Source organism: Trachemys scripta, chromosome 16 (assembly GCF_013100865.1).
Source record: "Trachemys scripta elegans isolate TJP31775 chromosome 16, CAS_Tse_1.0, whole genome shotgun sequence".
In the NCBI taxonomy this organism is placed as follows: domain Eukaryota; kingdom Metazoa; phylum Chordata; order Testudines; family Emydidae; genus Trachemys; species Trachemys scripta.
Window position 1 is genome coordinate 928,269 of NC_048313.1, and position 25,279 is coordinate 953,547.

Sequence of the window (25,279 nt, forward strand, 5' to 3'; positions counted from 1 at the left end):
GAGCAGGGTAAAGCCTTTGAAGTATAGCTAGGTAGTTACGCTCTCCCATGCAACATGGAGATGCAAACGAGCCCTTCTAAGAAACAGCGGCTGGAATCTATTGTATTGAGTTAAATGTTACGGAGGGGGCTGGCTCCGACTTCGCTTTTGGGTTAGAAATGGGCTCAAATGGGCATCAGTAGAGCAGACACTTCGTGCTGTGTATGTGCTACAGTTGCACCTAGACCTTTATGTGCAATTGCTTACAGCGAAATCCTTCAACAGCTGCATTTGTACCATCCAGCAATCCCACCCTCTGCCTCGGCTTAAACATGGGGCTGGGAGCTGAGGGGAGCAACCCCAGGAACTTGGAAAAACCAGTGCTGCGCACACAACATACCTGACTCAAATCCAGAAACCGGAAAGCATCACCCACCAGTTCATGCCCCTCTATGGCTCCACCCCGAGTACCCACCTTAAACCACACATGGTAACTTTACCTCTGCTCCCTGGAGATGCCAGCCTTCCACCCCACCTTTCCCAAACTGTCCCCTCCTACCTAGGGTGACCAGATGTCCCAACTTTATAAGGACAGTCCCAATTTTGGGGGCTGTTTCTTATTACCCCTGTGACGGGTTGGATCACAGAACCGCCCCCCCCCCCCCTTGGGAGCTGCCACCTGATGTGCCAAGACTACCTCTGCCCCTGCCTTCCTGCCTTGTCAGCTTAGGACTTCAGTGCCCTGCCTGGTTTGAGCCAGACCCACTAGCCTGCTGCAAACCCAGACCCAGGTCTGAATCACGTCCTCTAACAGCTGTAGCTTACCTGAAAGCAGCGGACAGATGTGTTCTTGTCTTTAACACTCAGATGCCCAACTCCCAATGGGGTCCAAACCCCAAATAAATCTGTTTTACCTTGTATAAAGCTTATACAGGGTAAACTCATAAATTGTTCGCCCTCTATAACACTGATAGAGAGAGATGCGTGGCTGTTTGCCCACCCAGGTATTAACATATATTTTGAGTTAACAAGTAAAAAGTGATTTTATTAAATACAGAAAGTAGGATTGAAGTGGTTCCAAGTAGTAACAGACAGAACAAAGTAAGTCACCAAGCAAAATAAAATAAAACACGCAAATCTATGTCTATTCAAACTGAATACAGATAATCTCACCCTTAGAGATGCTTTAGTAAGTTTTTTCCTCAGACTGGACACCTTCCTAGTCTGGGCCCAGTCCTTTCCCCTGGTACAGCTCTTGTTCCTGCTCAGGTGGTAGCTAGGGGATTCTTCATGATGGCCGCCCCCTTTGTTCTGTTCCACCCATTTATATATCTTTTGCATAAGGCAGGAATCCTTTGTCCCTCTGGGTTCTCCCCCCCCCGCCCCCTTCTCACTGGAAAAGCACCAGGTTAAAGATGGATTCCCGCTCAGGTGACATGATCACATGTCACTCTAAGACCCCAAACCTTCATTCCTTCCAGCCTGACTCACAGGGAGGCCTGCAAGCAAACAGAGCCATCCACAGTCAATTGTCTTGGTTAATGGGAGCCAGCAAGATTCCAAATCACCATTAATGGCCCACACTTTGCATAATTACAATAGGCCCTCAGAGTTATATTTCATATTTCTGGTTTTAGCTAGAATAGTGATACATTTATAGAAATAGGATGAACAGTAGATTATAAACTTTGTAATGATACCTTACAAGAGACCTTTTGCATGAAGCATATTCCAGTTACATTATATTTACTCATTAGTATAGTTTTATAAAATCATATAGACTGCAACATCACACCCTCTTTCTGAACTTACTGCCAGAGGCTTGGACACTGACCATGGCAGAGGCAGTATACCTACAATTTTTCTTTGGGCTCCCCTCTGGGGCAGACACTCCTGTGTCTCCCAAAAGGGAAAGAGACCCTGATCCAGCTGTGGGCTCACAGCTACCAGCTATGACAGACCTTTCCCTGGCCAGCACAATCCCCCCCTTTCTCTCAGGTTGGGTTTGCTTCCAGCTACAGCGTCCTTGGGGTTTGTTCCCAGCACCCCAACTTCCAGCTCCAGGATACATGTTTCTGTGCACCTCTTCCACTCCATTACAGCCAGTTCATGTCTCTGGGTCTTAATTGCGTTGTCTTTTAAGTCCAGGGTTTGCTGGTGGGCAGTCTTTTCCCGGGCAAATTGCACATCAATTTCCATCTGTTTTCCCTTGAGACCGTCACTTGATGAGCTGGGATACCACAGAGAACCCCCTTCTGCCAGAACAGGCACCCCTCCACTCCTGTCTTGCTAAGTTAGACACTCCAGTCAGCGTCAGCACAGACAGAGAGGTTGGGCCACACCCATCTGCAGTTCATTGAAACTGAGATGCACTCAGCTCAGGGGCTTCTTCGTTAACAGAGATTTTCCCAGCGCCCGGTGTTCAGCCTTTCTGGGCAATTTGCAACTTGTGTAGTTCTAGCTTCTTTTGATCTTCACTCTTATTTATTTTGCTTCCTTTTCTGTCCCTACTTCTCTCACCCAAAATAAACAGAAAATAACAAACCAGTAACCACTTCGTCTGTTCTTCAGCCACCTCACTTAAAATCACTACCAGTATCTCAAAGCACTTAGCTGTGCACAGATCCTGCCGACTGTGACGGGTTGGATCACAGAACCCCCCCCCCCTCTTGGGAGCTGCCACCTGATGTGCTAAGACTACCTCTGCCCCTGCCTTCCTGCCCCGTCATCTTAGGACTTTTGAGCCAGACTCGCTAGCCTGCTGCAAACTCAGACCCAGGTCTGAATCACGTCCCCTAACAGCTGAAGGCTCACCTGAAAGCAGCTCACAGAAGTGTTCTTGTCTTTAACACTCAGATGCCCAACTCCCAATAGGGTGTAAACCCAAATAAATCCGTTTTACCCTGTATAAAGCTTATACAGGGTAAACTCATAAATTGTTCACCCTCTATAATACTGATAGAGAGATATGCACAGCTGTTTGCCCACCAGATATTTATATGGCCTTACTCAGCTCCTCACAGCCCTGGAGAGAAATCCGCCTTAGCCAAGGTGAGGCACCGTGCAGATGAACAGGGGATGTGTATGTGTGTGGGAGTAACAGGCCTGGGCCACGGTGCTGCATCCCTGATGAAACCCACATCTTCCCTGCTCCCCCGGCCCAGCCTTGAGCAAGAGGTGCCTTCCACCTGTGGCCTTCAGCTGGGAGAGCAGCTGGTGAGGCAGCACCTGGTGGCAGCCCCACACCAGCAATAGGAGAACGCTGTTATCTGTGTCCCTGCTCCCTCCCAGCTGGGCCCTCAGCCGTGTTCCCTGTAAGCTGCACACTGAGCGATTGAAGTGCTGTGCAGAGCCACTCACATCCAGTCGGCAGCCTGTATTCAGGTATGCCCCCCCTGCTGCTTTGCAGCCCTCTGCCTTGGAGGCCCTGCTGCTCCCGGGACCCTCCTGTGGGCTGTTCAGAGCATGGGGTAGGAGGGTGCTGATGTCAGGGTGTCCCCCTCCCCCTGTATACCAGCAGGGAAGACAGGACAGCCTAGCTCAGGACTCTGAGCACTGCAGGAGAGGGTCTGAGGTCTGAACGCTGTTCTGGGCCGTGAGTGCCTTTACCTCAGAGACTTCCCCAGCACACACAAGCTCTGTCTGTCTGTCACACACACACTCTGTCTGTCTCTGTGTGTGTAGAGAACACACACACACACAGTCTGTCTCCCTACACACTTACACACACAGTCTGTGTGTCTCTACAGACACATACAGTCTTTCTCACACACCTCTCAACACATACTTGTGGTGTTGTTTGTTGTTATTTCTTGGTACTTCCTGCAATGCACATATAGTCTCTCTAATTTTATTCTTTCAAAGTGTGTTATTTTAGTGTTTTGACTGGTCTGTGCATTTCATAATTTTTATTTCTCTTACATTTAAATTTAGTTCTTTGAGTAGTGAGTTCTAAAATGCCTAACCTGTCCTGGCTGGAGTAATTATCCCTGTTGGTAACTTTTAAAAAATATATATTATATCTAGGTTTTTTGTTTCTACTGGTGGCGCACATCCGCATATTACCTTGGTGCACGTAACAAAATGTATTCTGCACATCGATGGAAAAAATTAGAAGGAACATTGGTGTAGACATAGCCTAAACATCACGGACTGAAGGGACGCTGGATTTATGGCTTATTACAACAATCTATAAACCACTTACAGCCTCCCCCCCCACCCGCCTTCCCCTCCCATGACTAGAGAGGTGTTAATGGGCCACTTCACCTTGAATGGGCCCCTGAAATATGTGTTAACTCCTTATGCTAAACAATATGTTCCACCTTGTATTTAGCTGTGACGCTGTTAGTACCTTTCCCAGCCCTGAAGAAGAGCTCTGTGTGGCTCGAAAGCTCGTCTCTCTCAACAGCAGAAGTTGGTCCGATAAAAGATATTACCTCACCCACCTTGTCTGTCCTTCCTCCAGGTCCATCACTGGTTTAGGTTTTTGCCTGCAAAATCCAGGGCTCCCGGGGGGCTTCACAGTGCGTTCCATGGCACACGCTGCCAGCTGCAGAGAACTCACCCCTCATATAGTGCCAGTGTTTCCTTGCCACTGAGCGAGGCTGAATGCACGTTACATTGACCACGTGTGGAACTTTATTAAACCCTGTGCACTGCTCTGTCCATGTGGCTGCATGGCTTCCCACCCACTTCCTCACAGTCCCTGCCTGCCTGGTGTCCTGCCAATCCCAATCCCTCCAGGGAACATGGGCCCTCTGACTCCAGTGCCCCTGCTCATGATACAGCATCCACACGTTAAAAAGAATGTTGAAAAATTGTTATGGGGCCAGAAAAAAGTTACATGAGCAACTGGCAGTCTGAAGAACTTGACTTGCAGTCTAAGTTCCCTCTAAGCTGCGCGGCCGCCCAGCAGTCAATCAAAGGCCGTTGAACTTCAGGTGCCCCTCCCCGGACTGCTGTTCTGCTCCTGCCCTCTGCCTTGGGTTGAGCCCCTGGGAGTCTCTTGCTTGCTGTGAAGAGCAGAGTGGGGGCAGGGGAGGGAAGCTGATGTCAGGGTATCCCCCTCCCCCACCCATGTATCCCATCTCTGCAGAGTGGTGGGGGGAGGAGGGAAGGAACATGACAGGGCTCAGGGATGGGATGTGGGATGGAGCTTGCTGGTGGCTGCTGCTGTATCTGAACAAGCAGGCTTCAGACTGGTGAGTACTTAAAAGGGCAGTGTACTTAAAGGGGGAATGTGTGCGTGTGTGTGTCTCTCTCTCACACACACACACACACACACATCACACACTGTCTCTCTCTTGCTCACACACAGCATGCTGTGTGTGTGTGTCTCTCTCTCACCCACTCCCTACTGTGATTCTCTCACACACACATACCAGTGTCATACACACACCACTGTGTCTCTCATTCACCCACCACTGTCTCTTTCACACACTGTCTCTCACACACAACACAGTGTTTCTCTCACCCTCACACACGCCACACTGTGTGCCTCTTTCTCTCTCTCTCTCTCACACACACACCCCACAGTTAATACAAAACCAAGATGTTGAGAACATATCAAGGAATCAAAGGATAAGAAATTCTTGAAATGCCTGTACACGAATGCAAATGGAAACAAATGAGGAATTGGAATTGTACATTTATGAGCATAAATGGGATCTGGTTGATATTAAAATCAGGTGGGATAAGTCCCATAACTGGATTGTTTAAAACAGTGGTTATAACCTATTTAGGAAGGATAAAGTGGGCAAAAGGGGAGGGGAAGTGGCACTATCAAAAATGGCATTACTTGTTTCCGAGTCACTGACAACCCACAGGAAAATGATCTTGAATGCTTATAGATCAATGTCCTAACAGAGAAAGCACAAGATGGGGTATTAGTTGGTGCCTGCAACAACTCACTATATCTCACTAGGGAACAAGATGGCCAACTCCTTATACACCTATCTATCATAGAATGTCAGGGTTGGAAGGGACCTCAAGGAGGTCATCTAGTCCAACCCGCTGCTCAAAGCAGGACCAATCCCCAGAAAGCTTTTTGCCACAGATCTCTAAATAGTCCCTTCAAGGATTGAACTCACAACCCTGGGTTTAGCAGGCCAGTGCTCAAACCACTGAGCTATCCCTCCCCCCAAGAGGGAGGGATGTTTAAGAAAAATAGCTGCATGCTCATGAGACACTTCAATTGGAGTGACACATGCAGGATGTCTCATACTGCCAGTACTAAACGTCCTTGCAATTTCTCAACACGATAGATTATCATTTCCTAACTCAAAAGGCGTTGCGTCCAACATGGAGGAATTTTTTATTAGACCTTGTCTTAACAAATCAAGAGGAACTGATCATAGAACTAAAAATTATTGGTAGCTTAGGTACAAGTGATCATGACTTGATCACATTTATAATGTGTATGCGGAATAAAGTACAGCCCAGTAATATCTATATATATATATAGAGAGAGAGTTGGTACTTTAAAGTGACCAGTTTCCCAAAGCTGGAAACAATTATGAGCCAAATCATCTGGAGGACGAATTTAATCAGAAAAATGTGAATGATAAATGAGAATCAAGAAGCTACAATCAAAGAAGAAGGCTGTACTGATTAAAAACCAATCTGGTTTAGAGGGGAAATGAAGGCAACTACAAAAAAATAAATATATAACAGAAAGAAAAAAGGGGAAGTTGATAGCAATGAATATAAATCAGAACTTAGGAACTGTACAAAATCGATAAGGGAAGCAAAGGGACACAAGGAGACATCTATGGCCAGGAGCATGAAAGATAAGAAGGAGCTTTTGAAATATATTAGGAACAAAAAAATCCTGACACTGGTATTTGTTCATTAGTAGATGGAAATGGTAAAATTATCAATAATAATTCAGAAAAGGCAGCAGCGTTCAATAAATATTTCTGTTCTGTATTTAGGGGAAAACAGATGATATAGTCTCACTATCCCGGGAGGCAGTTATTCTGAAAAAGATGTGTGTCTCAAGGCAGATAATCAGCTGAACAGAAGTTCCTAGTGCAACACTGTGGCTAAAACAGCTAATGCAATCTGTGGAGCCATAACCAGGGGAGTTTGACACTACTATGATCGCTGTGTCCAATTCTGGTGCCCACGATTCAAAGAGGATGTTGACAAACTGGAGAGGTTCAGAGAAGAGCCATGAGAATAAGAATTAGGAAACATGAGAGACTCAAGGGGCTCAATCTATTTAGCTTAAAGTGAAGGTTAAGGGGTGATTTAATTAGTCTATAAGTAGGTACACAGGGAACAAATATTGAATAATGGGTTCCTCAATTTAGGAGAGAAAGGTGTAACACAATCCAATGCCCAGAAGTTGAGGCTAGAAAAATTCATGCTGGAAATAAGGCATAACTTTTAAATGGTGAAAGTAATTAACCATTCAGACAATTTATCAAGGGTCATGGCAGAGTCTACATCACCGACAATTTTTCAATCAAGATTGGAGGTTTTCCTAAAAGATATGGTAAAGGAATTATTTTGGGGGAAGTCCTGTGCTATACAGGAGGTCACACTACATGGTCACAATGGTCCCCTCTGGCCTTGGAATCTATTAAAATACCAGTAGCTGACTAGGTGTACGTAGCAAGGCCTGGCGTGGTGGTTTCTTAATAGTTATTCCTGTGTAACAAGCCAGAGGTACAACATCAAAGAGATGTTTTCAGATGAGATTTTAAGAGAGATGTTGCAGAGAGACAAGATGGCTGTTATACCTGGCAGGTTCGGAGGTGAAGGCTGATGCAGGGATAGATTGTGAGGAAGGGCCGAGAGGAGACACACAGTGGAGGAGTTATACCAGGCTGACTGGCACAAGACTATGTAAACAGGGGTCTTTTCTGGACTGGCTCTGGGATGAATGGGGATCCCGTGGAGGTGTTTGTGGATGGGTGTGACACGTTCTTTGCATTCTCTAAATACTGACACACGAGTGAGAAGAATAACTAGTTTATTGTTCAGCTAGAATTCATAGCTGCACCATCAAGTCTATCATTTTCTTCAAAACAACATGGCACGTCCTGCCCTAACAACCCCCACTGCCTTCAGTGGGATTGGATGGTGTAGAATTCAGGGCAGAATTTTGCCCTCCATCAATAATTCTTAGGGGCCATCTCCAAATTCTCATATGCCTGTTAACATTCTAAGAGTCATCTATTAACTCTAGTATTTATATCACTACCTCTTCCTTCTTTTAAACAATGCCTTAATGTCTCTCAATGTATACAATATACATTTCAACATCACATACACAGAAAACAGCTATTTTTTACGTTCTGCTTCTCCAAGCAGAAGAGGCAACTTGCACGTCACTCTCCAGCAAGCGTTTACCTCCTTATACACTTATTTCTATAAAGACGTATGACATTTTTAATTAGTTTCTGTAGTGGTTTAAGAACTTCTTAATGTATTATCTTCTTCAGACCAATTAACCTCTCCGTTTTTCTCTGTTCTATCCCACAATGACAATTCTAATGGTTCATTTGCACAAGACGTTGTATCTGGGAGCTCAGGATATGTTTATTAAATCAAAGGGCAGCAAACACATGATATACTTGCTAGGATTTTGGAGCGCTCTGTGTGTTTCCTATGCCTCTCTAATCACTTGTTTGTGGTGTAGGCACAAGGATGAACGGTGTTGCCAAAGCTGAAATGATGGACGAGTGTGTTCTTCTAAAAATCAAAGTAGCTTTGTTTAATTTTCTGGTTCTCATTAATCTTATTCTCTCTTAATTTTGAGGCTTGTTTAGCTTTTTCTTTGCTGGGCAGGTTAATTTTCATTCATCTTCTCAACAGCTGAGCGGGTGACTCTCCATTGTCTACTAGTGGATGGATGGAGCCGAGCCAAAGGATTGGTCGCTTCTTCATCCACTTCTTCACCATCTGTACTAAGCTCTTGTTTGGATTTGATCTAAACTGGTTAGAAGTTGAAACCACATCCTTAAAATCGACATCAACTGAAAACTGCTTAATTGCTACAAGGGGAACACTCTGTTCGAACAGCACTGAACACTTTGGCCCACATTCGTAAAGATATTTTGCTATTGCTCCGCCCGCTGTTGCAAAGGGTAGCACTATATTCACAAAGGGATATAGGATCATAAATCCAACATTTTAGGCCTCTCAGACATTCAAAAAAAATCACCACTCAGTTGCTGCCTAAGTCCCCCTCAGCACCTAGTTTCTACCAGTTTTAAATGCGTGCTCTGCCTGATTTGGAGCAAGGGCTTAAACCCAGGTTTCCCAGCTGACTGGAGAATGCCCTAAGCACCAAGCTATTCTGGGGGGATCCCTCTCCTGTTGGAGTGATGCCAGTTTGTATATTTACCAGAGCAGGGATTTGTACCTGCTGCTTCTACAGCCTAGGCAAGTGCCCTAACCATCAGGCTACTCAGTCTCTCTCGCGCGTCCTCTCGTCTCACCAATATTTATTTAATACCAAATGGAACAGGTACAACACAGAGACCGAAAGAGCCACTGCAGAATACCCAATAGCCTGGTGGTGTGGGTGCTCACTTGGGAGATGGGAGACCTTGATTCAAATCCCCAATCCAAATCAGGCAGGGGTTTGAAAACAGGTCTCCCACCTCCCAGGCAAGTGCCATAACTAGGGCCCTGCAAATCTGCAGGTATCCGCTTTACATCTGTGAACCATTTCTGCGGATAGCAGTGCGGATGCGGATACAAATTTTGCATCTGTGCAAGGCTCTGATGGTAAGATCCGGGCGGGCAGCTGTGAGAAACCGCCCACCTCCCGCACAGGGCAGGTGGAGCGTCCACCGCAGCTCCCCACAGCTGAGAATCTCTCCTGCCGGTTGGTCAGATACTTAAGGCCTGGGAGTGCCTTTGTGGATCTGGGTCCTAACCCCTGCCCTTTCCTCTGCATTTCACTCCTGGCTGGCTTCGGTGGCTCCCTGCTCAGCTTGCTGGCTTCTGAGAATCAGGCATCTAACTCTCCCCATACAATGCTTGGGGGGCCTGGATGCATAACTCAGGGCTGTGAATTCCACTGGGTGGCAGGGCACTGGAGAATTAGGTGTTGAAACACCTAAGTCCGCTCTGTGAATCTACCCCAAGTGACTTAGATGGCTAATTCACACTCTCAAAAGTGACAAACACTTAAGACCTAGACCCTAACTCCTATTGAAATCAATGACTTTCAATGATTTAGGCTGCTAAGTCACTTTTGAAAATGGGACTTAGCCATCTGAGGGTAAGTCTTCACTACCTGCCAGATCGGCGGGCAGTGATCGATCCAGCGGGGATTGATTTATTGTGTCTAGTCTAGACGCGATAAATCGACCCCCGAGTGCTCTCTCTGCGCTGCGAGAAGCGCAGGCGGGGTCAACGGGGGAGCAGCAGCAGTCAACTCACCACGGTGAAGACACCACGGTAAGTCGATCTAAGTATGTCGACTTCAGCTACGTTATTCATGTAGCTGAAGTTGCTTAACTTAGATCGATCCCACCCCTAGTGTAGACCAGGGCTAAGTCACTTAAGCCCAGATTTTTTAAGGTAGTTAGGTGCTTAACTTCCACTGGGAGTTAGACACCCTAACTACCCTTAAAATCTGGGCCTTAGGCCTTGCAATGCTGAATGGAACACTGCCTAAATACCTTTAAAAATCTGGGTCTTTATCTGGAATTCCATGTCTTACAAAGATACTTTCAAATGTTCACATTTCAGGGTGCAAAGAGCAATGATCAGTAACAAACTTCACTTGTTTTTTGCCACATAAGAATCTGTAATGTCCGCTGGTATAGCCGGGCCCGAGTCAAGCAGTTCAGATCCAGATTCAAACCTCCGCAAAACTTCCAAACCCTGCACTGGAATACCCTGGTTTGGCCCATCTCTGACCATTTGATAGTCTCTGTAGTATCAGACAGGGAATCATGGGTCTGTAGATTGTATCTCAAGTAGAACAAATAGCTTGTTCACATGTGAGAAGCCTCTGGGTTTATTTCTTTGACGTACGATTCCCAAATAGCCTCCCTGTAGCATTCACGGGAGTATAATAGTTTTATGTCTATGAACAATCATGCCATTCACTGCTGTACATTTATATCTGTAACCTCCATAGTCCCGTGCTGACTGCTGTGCGTTACCTTTGGCTGTCCTTTCATAATTGTTTCATTCAGCGTTTTCCCTCTTTGTGGCCTTTCACTTGCTGTGAAAAGGGATCGCCAAGGTTTTATCTCCAACTCTCGCTTCCTCGGCTCCTTTCTCTAACACAGCAAGTATGGATAGGGCAGCAGCCGGCAACACTTCATTACTATGGCACAGCTTTCTCTCACATCTGTAGCTTTATCATCATACTTTGCATCCTTATAGAACAGGTAATATGGTATCAGAGATCTGGATGTGTTTCAGCCTTTGCCCGCCGGTCAAAATTTCTCTTAGCACTTAAGCAATATTCCTAACAGGTCTGTTTGTATTTGTGCATCTAGTTTCTGCACCTGTGTGACCTGAATGCATAAACTGTAAGCTGTCAACTTGCTTCCCACGACTGCAAAATGACTTCCCCGAAATCAAATTGCGAGGCACCTCTTAAGATTTTCATAGGCCTTCCACTTATGTAGAACTTCAACACTGGCTCCTGTTCAAGCATCTCTTTCAGTTCCATCCCGGCTTTTCTGATAACTGCAGGACCACCTAATTTTCATTTTCTAGCCGCTCGCTCAACGCTGATGTTTTTGTAGAAGATAAAGTATCATCCTTTTAAGCCAGTCCTAAGCTGGTAGCTAAACATCATACAGGGAGTTCAGCAAACTGCGGGAGTTCTTGCCAGGAAGAGGGAGACAGTTTGCAGCCCATTTATGGTTCCCTGGTGGCAGTCAAGTGTTGAGTCAAGACTGAAGCTTTTCTTGCATTCAGAACCGTCTCCCAGCTGGTGACTCGGCATTTTCAAATGTAGATGGTTTAACACAGTGGTTCTTAACCAGACGTGTATCCCTGGGGTACGCAGAGGTATTTCAGGGGGTACGTCAACTGATCTAGATCAGTGTTTCTCAACTTGTGGGCTGAAACCCTCACGGGGGTCGTGGGACGGGTTTAAGGGGGTTGCAAGTGCAGAGCTGGCATTAGGGGATGGCAAGCAGGGCAGTTGCCTGGGGCCACCTGAACCCCCTAAGTTACACGCTTCAGCCCTGGGCAGCAGGGTTCGGGCTTTAGCCCTGTGCGGCGGGTCTCATTCAGGGGTACAGTAGTCTGGAAAGGTTGAGAACCACTGGTTTAAGACACAGCTCAAAAAAATCCTTAGAGTATGTCTTCACTGCACAGTTAGCTTGGGTCATGAGCAGCCAGGCGTGAGTGACCACCCTATAAATCCACACCCACATTACAGTGTCCTTATTGGTGCTTCGCTCCCCCACATGTATTGCTAGGACTTCTAGAAGTCCATCCCATGGTTTTTTGGTGCTGCAGTAAGATCAGCCACTCTGATTTTTTCCTAGCGAACTGGTCAGTCCTTCAGGGCACACAGTGGAATTATGGGAAGGCATTGGAAGACTATCAGCGCTCGAGTGATTTATCTTGCACCTTCATTGCAAATGGGCGGGTTACCAATCCAAGTGAAAGTAGTACCCAGGCTCCAACCTGCAGCTGTAGCCAGGCCAGCTAGCTGGGATAGAAAGCACAATTAATTTGTGTGAGAGGGTTGTGTGGGAGATGAGATTAGGGGCAACACCAGGTAAGAGCTAACTCTGCAGCAAAGACAATCCTCAAGAAGTTGCAGATCAGCTGACTTCAGAGGAAAGAGTTGGATTTACTTGCTCCACAAGGACTTTGGTCTGAAGTTCATTCCAGCAGAGCTTTGGTCTGAAGTGAAGCAGGTACTTTTCCAGGCCTTTTCTATGCTATTGCGGGTCCATACAATTCAATTGGGCTTTAAAGAAACAATGAACAATTCCTATCAGAAACGTGTTAGGTCAAACAAGACAGAGAGATTATCATACAACTGTATCTCTCCTGAGCTTAATTATCAGGTTTCTTTATCAACAATATAAAGAGGTACAACGTACAAAAAGGAAAAGGTTTCCTCCCCACTACCAACAAAACAGGGAACTCCAGGTGTGTTAACTCTGGAAGGCTGTTCTGCTATGATCTGGTCTGCTTTTCTTAGAGCCCTCCACACCGCAGTCACTGGCATTGCCCACTACGGCAGAGTAGCAGTGCTCTTTCACCAAGGAAGAGAAACTCTTGCCCTGTGTGAAGGTCATACGGACTTACATTCATCACACCCAGAGAACTTCAAGGCTGGGAGGTTCATGAGCAAAAGAGCCCCAGGAATGTATTTTGGCAGAGCTCGCAGACCTCACGAAAAGGGACTTTGCCCTCGCTTTTCTCCTTTCTCACACAGGAAACACGACAGCAATACGGGACAAGTGAGGAATTCTGGCTGGGGAGCGTGACAGCTCTGCTGGTGACTCACTGATGTCACATCACCTCCCTTTTTTATTTTTAAAATGTCCCTCTCTCTCAAACCTGTGGGAGGCCTACTTCATTCGTGTGTGTGAAGCACCGAGATCCTGAAATGCATTGAAGTGCACAGGATTATGAAATCAGGAGGGAGATGTAAGGGAAGTATTACATTCCCCCAGCATGCACATGCACAAGAGGGAAAGTCGCTGAACTAAAACAAAAGTGTGAGCTTTTCCCTGTTGAGGAGCTGTGCTCGCGTGGTTCCTACAGGAAAAGCATCTCCAAGTGCCTAGGCAGTCCCTGCTCTTTAGGATCTAACCACAAACAGGAAAAGAGGAATCCTATGGCAGGCTGAAGTGGTCCCGTGCTCGGGCTCAGAAGGACACGCTGGAGCAGGTCCCGCAGCCCGACTCAGAAGAACAGGCTAGAGCAAGCCACCTTGTTGCAGCAGGGGCACGTATAGATCTTGTCCCCTATGTGCGTTCTCTGGTGCTGGACGAGCGTGGAGCTCCGTGTGAAGCTCTTACCGCACTTAGAGCATTTGTAGGGCTTCTCGCCCGTGTGTGTTCTCTGGTGGCTGAGGAGGGTGGAGTTGAGGCTGAAGCATTTGCCACAGTCAGGGCACTGATAGGGCCGCTCCCCCGTGTGGCTCCGCTGATGTCGGGTCAGGGTGTAACTACGGCTGAAGCGCTCCCAGCACTGGGTACACTGGTAGGGCTTCTCACCCGTGTGGGTTCTCTGGTGGGTCAGGAGATGCGAGTTCTGGTGGAAGCGCTTCCCGCATATAGTGCACTGGTAGGGCTTTTCGCCGGTGTGGATCCTCTGGTGCGTGATGAGGTGGGAGCTCTGGCTGAAGCTCTTCCCACACTCGGTGCATTTGTAGGGCTTCTCGCCCGTGTGGGTTCTCTGGTGCTCAATGAGGGTTGAGCTGCGACTGAAGCTCTTCCCGCACTCATTACAAATGGTCGGCTTCTCTCGCCGGTGAGTTCTCTGGTGTCTAATGAGATGCGATTTCCGGCCAAAGACTTTCCCACACTCCAGACACGCATTGGGCACCTCCCCTTTGTGGATTCTCTGCTGCTTCCCCAAAGCTCTCTCCTGGGGAGCAGACTTACCCCGTCTCTTCCCTGCAGGCTTTTGCGGCTGCTTTTCTGAGCTCTGCTGATTCTGGGAAACATTCGATTTGGATCTTCTTGAGAACGTCCCATGAGGCTCCACTTTCTCAGGCCCTTCTGGCTGAGGACTGTCATCCTCTTCGCTCTCACTTGCAATCTCATCATCTGCTAGGATAAAGAGAGAGAGTCACTGCCTGAGCTCAGGAAAAATGAACTCAGGGAAAGGGGAAATGCAAATAAATAAAACAATGCTGATAAATGTAGAAACTGGGAGCCAGGACTCTGGGCCCTTCCCAAGGGAGATAAGCGGGGAAGAGCTGTTCTTCAGCTTCCTGTCTGAAAACCCAGAGAAGAGAGATGAAGGAAGAGGAGGGGCTCCTAACAGAAACCAGCCAGGTTGGTGGAATGCAGTGGTCTACCCTGAGGTCATGACAGCTGCTGGTTACAGTAATGAACTAGTTGAACTATCATACTGATCATACTGGGTCCTTAGATTCATAGCTATTAAGGTCACATGAGACCATTAGATCATCTAGTCTGAACCTCCTGCATAACACAGGTCACAGAACCTCACCCAGCAATTTCTGCATCAAGCCCATACAATGAGCGATATAATCTCTTTTGAAAAGATATCCAATCTTGATTTAAAGACTTCAAGTGATACAGAACCCAGCAATTCCCTGGGTAAACTCTCCCACTGGTTAATTACCCTTTACTGTTAAAATAACAGCACCATATTTCTAGTTGGAATTTGTTTCGTTTCAGCTTCCAGCCATGGGATCTTGCTATTCCTTTTGATGCTAAATTAAAGAGCTGTTAACTATCAGAAACATTCTGCTCATGTACATTCTTATAGATTGGGATTAATTAACTCCCTTCTTGACAGTCTCTTTGATAAACTAAACAGAATGAGCTTCTTTAGCCTGTCACCATAAGGCAGATTTTCCAGACCTCGGCTCATTCGTGTAGCCCTATAATGAACGTTTTCTAATTTTTCAACGTTCATTTTGAAGTGTGGACCGCACAGCTGGACACGGTATCCAGAAATGGTCTCACTGATGCCATATACATAAGCAACAGAACCTTCCTACTCCTAACTGATCCTCCCCTACTTACGAATACAAGGATTGTGTTCACCCTCTTAGCTACAACATTGTACTAGGAGCTCTTGTTCAATTGTTTATCTATCGTTCTTTCTAAGTCACTGCTTTCCAGGATACAGTCCCCTATTCTATAAGTGTGACCGCAATTCTTTGATCCTCAGTGTGTGACCTTGCAGTTGGCTGTGTTATTTACCACTCCAACAATTTGTGTCACCAGCAAGGATTTTATATTTTCTTCTGTTAGTATATTGGACCGTTTGTTAGCCTGGGATAGAATTTTGGGTTTGACTTTTTGATACTCTTATACTAAAATGTGTAAACAAGGGACACAGGCACGGTGAGGTTGCTTCTGCCTAGTCAGATGGATTTGTTAGTAAAATGGGAACAGATAAGAGCAGTTAAAGTGTTATTCAAGCGCACACTTTAAGATGGCCTCAACCCCTATCTCAAGGCAAAGTCAAGCAACCAGTCGTGAGGGGCAAAGGGGCAGGAGTCACCGATGGGCCACATGGCATTGTAGGCAGTCTCCTCATACCATCCCCACCATAAACTTATCAAGCTTAGGCTTGAAGCCAGTTAAGTTTTTTAGTCCCACCGCTCCCCTTGGAAGCTGTTCCAGAACTTCTCTCCTCTGATGGTAAGAAGCCTTCATCTAATTTCAAGCCTAACCTTGCTGATGGCCCGTTTAGCCATTTGTTCTTGTGTCAACACTGGCACTTAATGTAAATAACTCCTCTCCCTCCTTGGTATTTATCCCTCGGATGGATTTAGAACAAGTGATTTCTCTCCTGCCATTCATGTCCACCCTCTGACAGACAGTGGCTAGGGACACTATTCCTTACCCATCCTGGCTAATAGCCATTAATGGACTTAACCTCCATGAATTTATCTAGTTCTCTTTTAAACCCTGTTATAGTCCTCGCCTTCATATTTATAGAGAGCAATCATATCTCCTCCTAGCCTTTGTTTGGTTAGGCTAAACAAGCCAAGTTCTTTGAGTCTCCTCTCATAAGGTAGGTTTTCCACTTCTCTGATCATCTTAGTAGCCTCTCTCTGTACCTGTTCCAGTATGAATTCATCTTTCTTAAATATGGGAGACCAGAATTGCACACAGCCTTCCAGATGAGGTCTCACCAATGCCTTGTATAATGGTGCTAACGCTTCCCTATCTCTACTGGAAATACTTTGCCTGATGCCTCCTAGGAGTGCATTAGCTTTTTTCACGGGCACATCACATTGGCGGCTCATAGTTATCCTGTGATCAACCAAAACACCAACATCTTTGTCCTCTGTTGCTTCCAACTGATAAGTCTCCAGTTTATAGCAAAAATTCTTGTTGTTAGTCCCTAAGTTCATGACCTTGTCATATTAAATTTAATTCCATTTCTATTACTCAAGTTTTCAAGGTCATCCAGATCTTCCTGTATGACATTCCAGTCCTCCTCTGTATTGGCAATGCCTCCCAACTTCGTGTCATTTGCAAATATTATTAGCACACACCCACTTTTTGTGACATTAATGAAAATGTTAGGTAAGATTGGTCCCAAGACTGATCCCTGAGGAACTCCACTAGTAACCTCCCTCCAGTCTGACAGTTCACCTTTCAGTATGAACCACTGTACTCTTTTCTTTAACCAGTTCCTTATCCATCTTTCAATTGTCATATTAATCCCCATCTTCTCCAATTTAATTAATAACGTCCCCTGTGGAACTGTATCAAATGTCTTACTGAAATCCAGGTAGATTAGATCTACTGTATTTCCTTTGTCTACAAATTCAGTTATCTTCTTAAAGAAAGAGGTTGGTCTGGAATTATTTACCTTTTATAAAACCATGTTGTATTTTAGCCCAATTACTGTTTACTTTTGTCCTTAACTAATTTCTCTTTCAAAATGTATTCCAAGACATACATTATAGAAGTTTAAGTATATTATGACAATACAATGGTCTTTATAAACCAAATCTATAATGGCATCAAAAAACGATAAAACTTATTTGACAAGACCTATTGTTAAGGCTGTGAAGGGTTTGGTCACAGAGACCCCCTTGGGACTGTCACCTGATGTGCTGAACTGTGCCTGTTTTCTTTGCCAGCTTGGGACTCCAGAACCCTGTCTTCTTGAGCCAGACACACTAGCCTGCTGCAACACAGACCCAGGAGCTGGTCCACACCCCCAAAGTTGCAGAATTAATTGAAAACAGCTCAGCAAGTACTCCTGTCTCCAGCACCCAGACACCCAGCTCCCAATGGGATTCAAATCCCAAATAAATCTGTTCGACTCTGTATAAAGCTTAAACAGGGTAAACTCATAAATTGTCCGTCCTCTATAACACTGATAGAGAGATAGGCACAGCTGTTTGCTCCCCCAGGTATTAATCACTTACTCTGAGTTAATTAATAAACAAAAGTGATTTTATTAAGTAGGATTTAAGTGGTTTCAAGTAATAACAGACAGAACAAAGTGAATTACCAAGCAAAATAAAACAAAACACGCAAGTCTAAGCCTAATGCATTAAGAAACTGATTACAGGTAAATCTCACCCTCAGAGATGTTCCAATAAGCTTCTTTCACAGACTAGACTCCTTCCTAATCTAGGCCTAATCCTTCCCCCTGGTACAGTCCTTGTTAGTTCCAGCTCGGGTGGTAACTAGGGGATTTCTCATGACTGGCAGCCCCCTCTGGTCTGTTCTATCCCCTTTTATAGCTTTGGCACAAGGCGGGAATCTTTTGTCTCTCTGGGTCCCCACTCCTCCTCCTAAATGGAAAAGCACCAGGTTTAAGATGGCTTCCAGTACCAGGTGACAGGGTCACATGTCCTGTGAGACCCCAAGCCTTCACTCTTCCCGGCCTGACTCACAGGAACGCTTGCAAGTAAACAGAGCCATTTACAACTATTGTCCTAGTCAATGGGAGTCATCAAGATTCTAAACCACCATTAATGGCCCACACTTTGCATAATTATAATAGGACTTCAGAGTTATATTTCTAGTTTTAGATACAAGAATGATACATACAAATAGGATGATCACACTCAGTAGATTATAAGGTTTGTAATGATACCTTACAAGAGACCTTTTGCATAAAGCATATTCCAGTTACATCATATTCACACTTATAAACATATTTTTATAAAGCATATGGAGTGCAATGTCACACCCTCCTCCTGAACTTACTGCTGGAGTCTTGGACACTGTCCATGGCGGAGGCAGTGCATGTAAAATCCCTGTTTGTCTCTGGTTACACACCCTTCCAGTATCTTTAAACCCTAAGATGTCATTCATAGGTGTTCTCGCAAAGTTCTGGGTTCCTGGTCCCTGGGTGCCTAAAAACACATTGGGGTGCAGTATTGCTAACAGACTGCAGATAGCATTCTGGAGTGCAACGTCACAAAGGCTACATTTTAGTCACGGGTATTTTTAGTAAAAGTCATGGATAGGTCACGGGCAGTAAACAAAAATTCACGGCCCGTGACCTGTTTATGACTTTTACTATATACCCCTAAATAAAACTTGGGCCAGGGCACTGCATGTGCCCAGGGGGACAGGACGGGAGCGCTGCGGGTGCCGGTGGCCCGGACCCCTGCTGGTGATATGGAGTCTGGGGGTTGGCAAGCTCCCTATCCAGCATGTCCCTGTAGCTTGGAGCTCTGTGCGCTGCTCCCACCACAAGCATCGGCTCCACAGCTCCCATTGGCCAGGAACTGCAGCCAATGGGAGCTGCGAGGGCAGTGCATGCGGGAGCGGGCAGCGCGTGGAGCCCCCCTGGCTGCTCCGCCTAGAAGCTGCAGGAACATGGTGGTGGGAGCCAGGGAGTGCCGCCCGCTCCCCGTAAGCGCTGCCATGCACCCCAACCCCCTGCCCCAGCCCTGAGCCCCCTCCCACACACCCAAACTGCTGCTGCTAGCCCAGCCCCTGAGCCAGCACCGGCCGTTGCAGAAGTCATGGAGGTCACAGAAAGTCATGGAATCTGTGACCTCCGTGACAAGCACACAGCCTTACCTATTATCCATAAAACCATGTTATGCTACAATCCTTTAATTATTTACTGAGTCCCAAATCAGCCTGTCCATGATTTTGTTTGGAACGATGTCACACCAACTAGTCTATATAGTTCATAGACTCCAAGACCAGAAGAGACCATTGTGATCATCCAGTCTGGCCTTCTGCATAACACAGGCCATAGAACCAGGCCAAACGAGCATATCATTTAGAAAAATATCCAATCTTGGTTTAAAAATGGTCATTGATGGAGAATCCATCACAACCCTCAGTAAATTGTTCCAATGGTTAATTACCCTCATTGTTAAAAATGTATGCCAATTTCCAGTCTGAACTTGTCTAACTTCAACTTCCAACTATTGGGATGTGTTATTCCTTTCTCTGTTAGACTGAAGAGCTCATTATTAAATATTTGTTCTCCATGTAGGCACTTATAGACAGTAATCTAGTCACCCCTTAACCTACTCTTTGTTAAGCTAAATAGATTGAGCTCCTCGAGTCTGTCACTATAAGGCAGGTTTTCTAATCCTTTGATCATTCTCATGGCTCTTCTCTGAACCTTCTCCAATTTAACAACATCCTTCCTGAATTGTGGACACCAGAACTAAACGCAGGATTCTAGCAGTGGTCACACCTGTGCCAAATACAGAAGTAAAATAGCTTCCCTACAGCTGCTCTAGATTTCCTAGCTTATGCATTCTAGGACCACATCAGCCCTTTTGCAGTGGGAGCTCATGTTCACCTGATTATCTACCATCATCACCAAATCTTTTTCAGTCATTGCTTCCTGGAATCGAGTCCCCTATCCTGTAAATACGGCCGACATTCTTCCTTCCTAGGTGTATATGTTTGCATTTAGCTATATTGAAGTCAATATTATTTTACCAAGTGATCCTATCTATTCTTTTAAAATATTGTTACATTAGCTTTTTTCCAGTCCTCTGGAATTTTCCTGGTGTCCTAAGATTTGTTAAAAGTCAACATTAATGGTTCAGAGAGCTCATCACTTAAAATTGTTGGTCCTGCTGGTATAAACCTGGCTAATAGTTGCTGTTTAACATCCTCCCTAGTTACTGATAGAATATAAAGTATTTCATTATCACTCTACGGCCTTGGCTTCAAGGGATTCAAGCGCGAGTGTAGTCGCGCCGCCAGCGCTGCGAGAGCTCTCTCGCAGCGCTGCAAGTACTCCACCTCTCTGAGGGGAATAGCTTGCTGCGCTGGGGGAGTGGGGGGGGGGGGGCGTTTTCACACCCCTGAGCGCAGCAAGTTGCAGCGCTGTACAGCACCAGTGTAGCCAAGGCCTAAGATGTGAATACATCATTCTGCTCCTTTCTAAATACAGAACAGAAACATTTATTGATATTTCTGCCTTTTCTGTATCATGACTGACACATGACTTTATCTATTACTTGAGCTATATCATTTGTAGATGTTTGATCCTGACAGACAGATCAATATAAATAAATCTCGTTGTCCTATTCCCCTGGCTATAGGATTTTTCATTGATCCCTTTAGTTTCCTTTATCATCTGCATTTCCTAACTGCAGACTTGGACTCACTGCCAACAATTTACTCATTTTTTTCTTTTGTTATATCTGGTTTTTAATGCTGCTTTTATTTCCCTTCTTTATCTGGATTTATTTATTTCATTTTTAACCCCTTCTAGCCTTAAAATCTATGAACAAGATTAAGTGAGAGAACTATGGAGTTCGCAATAGCGTTGCTGGAATTCCAGCTTTATACTTGGCAGGGAGAGGTTTTCTCAGTTGGTTTAACTTCTTCCTCACCTGTGTGGGTGTCTTTTGAGAGTTTCCTTTCCTTGAAGTCCTGGAAACTTGGGACCCATAGATCTTCCCATTTTGCCATTTGGATGAGCACAGCAGAGTCAGCAATTCCTCTCACTGCAAAGCAAAGAGGCCCGTTCAGTATTCCCCAAACAGATTTTACCTGCAGTGGTCCATGATGTAGGCTCATCCCTTTCATGGGTGGAGGTCGATATGTATTTGCAAAAACGGGAAAATGGATACAGAAACTAGGTCCATCTATTCCAGTTCCCTGTCTACAACAGTAGCCAGTAAAAAATGTTTCAGAGGATGATGTAAGAACCCCACCGTAGCAGATATGGGACATTCTGCCCCCACCCTTCCAATAGGTCTCAAGAATCAGAAATGTGGGGCTGGAAGTGATCTCAAGGGCTCATTTAGTTCAGCTAAGCCCCTCCTCAGCCCCCCATGCAGGACCATCCCTAGACCATCCCTGACAAGTGTTTGTCCAGCTTGTTCTTAAAAACCAACTTTGGAAGCCTGTTCCAATACTTAACCACCCTTATAATTAGAAAGTTTTTTCCTAATATACGACGTAAAACTTCCTTGCTGCAGATTAAGCCAATTACTTCTTGTCCTACCTTCAGTGGACATGGAGAACAATTGATCACCACTCTCTTTATAACAGCACTTAATATATTTGAGGACTTCTCATATTTCCATTGTCTTCTTTTCCCAAGACTAAACATGCCCAGATTTCTCCCTCCCCACCAACATTTCCTCATAGGTCAAGCTGTCTAAACCTTTTATCATTTTTGTTGCTTTCCTCTGGACTCTCTCCAATTCAAGTGTGGTGCCCAAAACTGGACATGATATTTCAGCTGAGTAGAGTAGAACAACTACCTCCAGTGTCTTACAGCCTAGCCAGTTATTCCCCTTTTTGTATCTGTGCATTTGATTTTTCCTTTCTAGGTGTAGTACTTTGCACTTGTCTTTATTGAATTTCATCTTACTGATTTCAGACTCCAATTTGTCCAGATCATTTTGAATTCTAATCCTGTCCTCCAAAGTGCCTGCAACCCCTACCAGATTAGTGCTGCTTGGAAACTTTATAAGCATACTATCCACTCCATTATTCAAATCATGAATGAAAATGTTGAATAGTACCAGACCCAGGACAATGTCATCCCGTCTGACAATGAACCACTGATAACTAGTCTTTGAGTTTTGTCTTTCAACAAGTTGTGCACACACCTTACAGTAAATTAATCTAGACCACATTTCCCTAGTTAGCTTGACTTTTGGCACAGTCCCACATGACATTCCCATAAAGCAATCTACTCTTTGCTCTTAAGCAAAGTAAGCAGTCATGGGAGAAGAGGGAAGGTCCTTTCATGGATCAGTAAACGGTTAAAAGATAGGAAACAAAAGGCAGGAATAAATGGACAGTTTACACAGTGGAGAGAGGTAAATAGCGGGGTCCTCCAAGGCCTGGGACAAGTGCTGTTCAACATATTTATAAATGATCTGGAAACGGAGGTGAACACTGCACTGCGGACAATACAAAATAACTCAAGATAGTTAAGTCCAAAACTAATTGCAGAGTTACAAAGGGATCTCACAAAACTGGGTGACTGGGCAACAAAATGGCAGATGAAATTCAATGTTGATATGTGCAAAGTGCTCAGTGGAAAACATAACCCAACTCCATATACAAAATGTGGCCGTCTAAACTATTTGTTAGCACTCAAGAAAAAGATCTTGGAGTCATCATGGAGTTTTTGAAAACACACTCCATGTGTTGCCGCAGTCAAAAAAGCTAGCAGAATGTTAGGAACCATTAGGAAAGGGATAGATAATAAGACAGAAAATAGCCTAATGCCACTACATAAATCCATGATACGCCCACACCTTGAATACTGTATACAGTTCTGGTGGTCTCATCTCAAAAAAGATATATTAGAATTGGAAAAAGTACAGAGAAAGGCAACAAAAATGATTAGGGGTATAGAACAGCTTCCATCTGAGGAGATATTTTTAAAAGACTGTTCATCTTAGAAAAGAGATGACTAAGGGGGGAATATGATAAAGGAGAAAGTGAATAAGGAAGTGTTATTTATCCCTTCACACAAAAACAGAACCAGAGGTCACCAAATGAAATTAACAGGCAGCAGATTTAAAAAGAAAACGTAAAGGAACTACTTCTTCACACAATGTTCAGTCAATTGTGGAACTCGTTGAAAGTGGATATTGTAAAGGCCAAAAGTATAACTGGCTTCAAAAAAGAATGAGGTAAGTTCATGGAGGATTGGTACATCAATGGCTATTAGCCAAGATGTAAAGGACACAACCCCATGCTCTGGGTGTCCCTAAACCAATGATTGCCATAAACTGGGACTGGACAACGGGATGGATTACTTGATAACTGCCCTGTTCTGTTCATTCCCTCTGAAGCATCTGGCACCAGCCCCTGTCAGAAGACAGGATACTGGGGTAGATGGACCATTGATCTGACACAGTATGGCCAGTCTTATGTCCATAGGCCATAACCCCATTAAAGAAGGACAGTTTGTTTTGGCATGATTTGTTATTGACAAATCCATGTTGGCTATTACTTGTTACCCCATTTTCCTCTAGGTGTTTACAAATTGTTTAATAATTTATTCCTGTATCTTCCCATGTATCAAAGTTAGACTGACTGGTCGATAAATCCTCAGGTCCTATTTGTTCCTCCTTTTAAAGATAGGCATTATGTTTGGGTCCTTCTCCAGTCCTCTGGGACCTCACCCACTTCTCCCTGAGCTCTTGAAGATAATCACTAATGGTTCTCTAAGATTGCTTCATCTAGTTCAGGGGCACCCAACCTGAGCCTGAGAAGGAGCCAGAATTTACCACTATACATTGCCAAAGAGCCCCAGTAATCATCCATAGGCTTGATCCTAAGGGTACACGATCCATCCCATCATCCATAGGCTTATGGTCCATTTCATCAGTCCCTGCCAACTTGAATACATTTAACTTATCTAAATATTATTCTTTAACATGTTCTTTCCCTATTCTGACGTGTGTACCTTCCCCCTTGTTAAAATTGTGTTAAGCATCAGAGGGCAACTTTCTACAGTATCTTTGGGAGACCCCATATTGTATTAATGACTGTGGCAGCTTGCCACAACACATGAGGCCTACAAAATAATGGGTTTAAAACAATTCTATAAACTCTGCTATCCTGACCTAAAACCAGGGTTAGTAGATAAAGATCACAGAGATAAAACTGCAGTTGGGAAATTGGCAGGCCATTATGTGGAGAGTCAACCTGGGTTTGATAGAAAACCGAGCAATGAAGGAATGGGACCAGATCACAGGGATTGAACGCAAGCAGAGGCCCACACCTGGCAGCAGGGAAGCCATGGGATGGGTCGGACAAAGTAGTGTCTCATCTGTGATCAGCCAGGTCAATTTGCCTGGGATTGCCTGCTCCGCCCAGTGCAATGCTCGAAAAGCCAGCTGCAACCCCAACCTCACAGAGTTAACTGGGTGACAATCTCCAGGGGGAGGGAGTCACATAGAACACTGATGGCATACAATGTTCATGCTGAGTCAGTCACACCCCAAACTACTGCCCATGTTTCATGCTGCACTCTCTTAGGTGCAGACCCATTGGACCCTCAGTGGGAAGAGAAGGTGGCAGTCAATGGGGAGACATTCACTGAATGGAGAGATACCAGGAGAGATAGTTAAGCTTGGTATGAAATGTGGGTAAAAACTCCTGGTATAAGAGCCTTCCCTCAACCTACACCACAGGTTTCTATACAGACTCAGGAAGGGTCAGGGCACAAGGGGTAGGTTCATTGTCATATATCCATATTCTTT

At 45.1% G+C, this 25,279-nt stretch overlaps 1 protein-coding gene across 3 annotated transcripts; it reads right to left on the reverse strand.

Annotated features, from left to right (window-relative positions):
- Positions 1-7,940: 7,940 nt before the first annotated feature.
- On the reverse strand, positions 7,941-21,796 carry LOC117889250 (zinc finger protein 436-like). Of its 3 annotated transcripts, XM_034793186.1 has the most exons (3): positions 21,434-21,794; positions 18,819-18,967; positions 7,941-14,705 (listed from the first exon to the last, which is right to left on the reverse strand). In XM_034793186.1, exons 2-3 carry the CDS (start codon positions 18,841-18,843, stop codon positions 13,837-13,839), a joined length of 894 nt encoding a protein of 297 aa, XP_034649077.1. In that variant the 5' UTR covers positions 18,844-18,967; positions 21,434-21,794; the 3' UTR covers positions 7,941-13,836. The 3 variants fall into 3 exon arrangements, with proteins under 3 accessions (XP_034649077.1, XP_034649074.1, XP_034649075.1); XM_034793183.1 differs by lacking the exon at positions 18,819-18,967 and having other exon boundaries at positions 7,941-14,708; positions 21,434-21,796; XM_034793184.1 differs by lacking the exon at positions 18,819-18,967 and having other exon boundaries at positions 21,434-21,791.
- Between the last annotated feature and the right edge of the window lie 3,483 nt (positions 21,797-25,279).

What these genes read in the sequence shown, in the direction of transcription:
- LOC117889250 (XM_034793183.1), bottom strand. Translation starts at nt 21,776, where the DNA reads ATGTCCCATATCTGCTACGGTGGGGTTCTTACATCATCCTCTGAAACA. An exon ending in CTCAAAAGACACCCACACAG is followed by an intron (nt 14,709 to 21,433) that starts GTGAGGAAGAAG and finishes TCTTTATCCTAG; the next exon opens with CAGATGATGAGATTGCAAGT.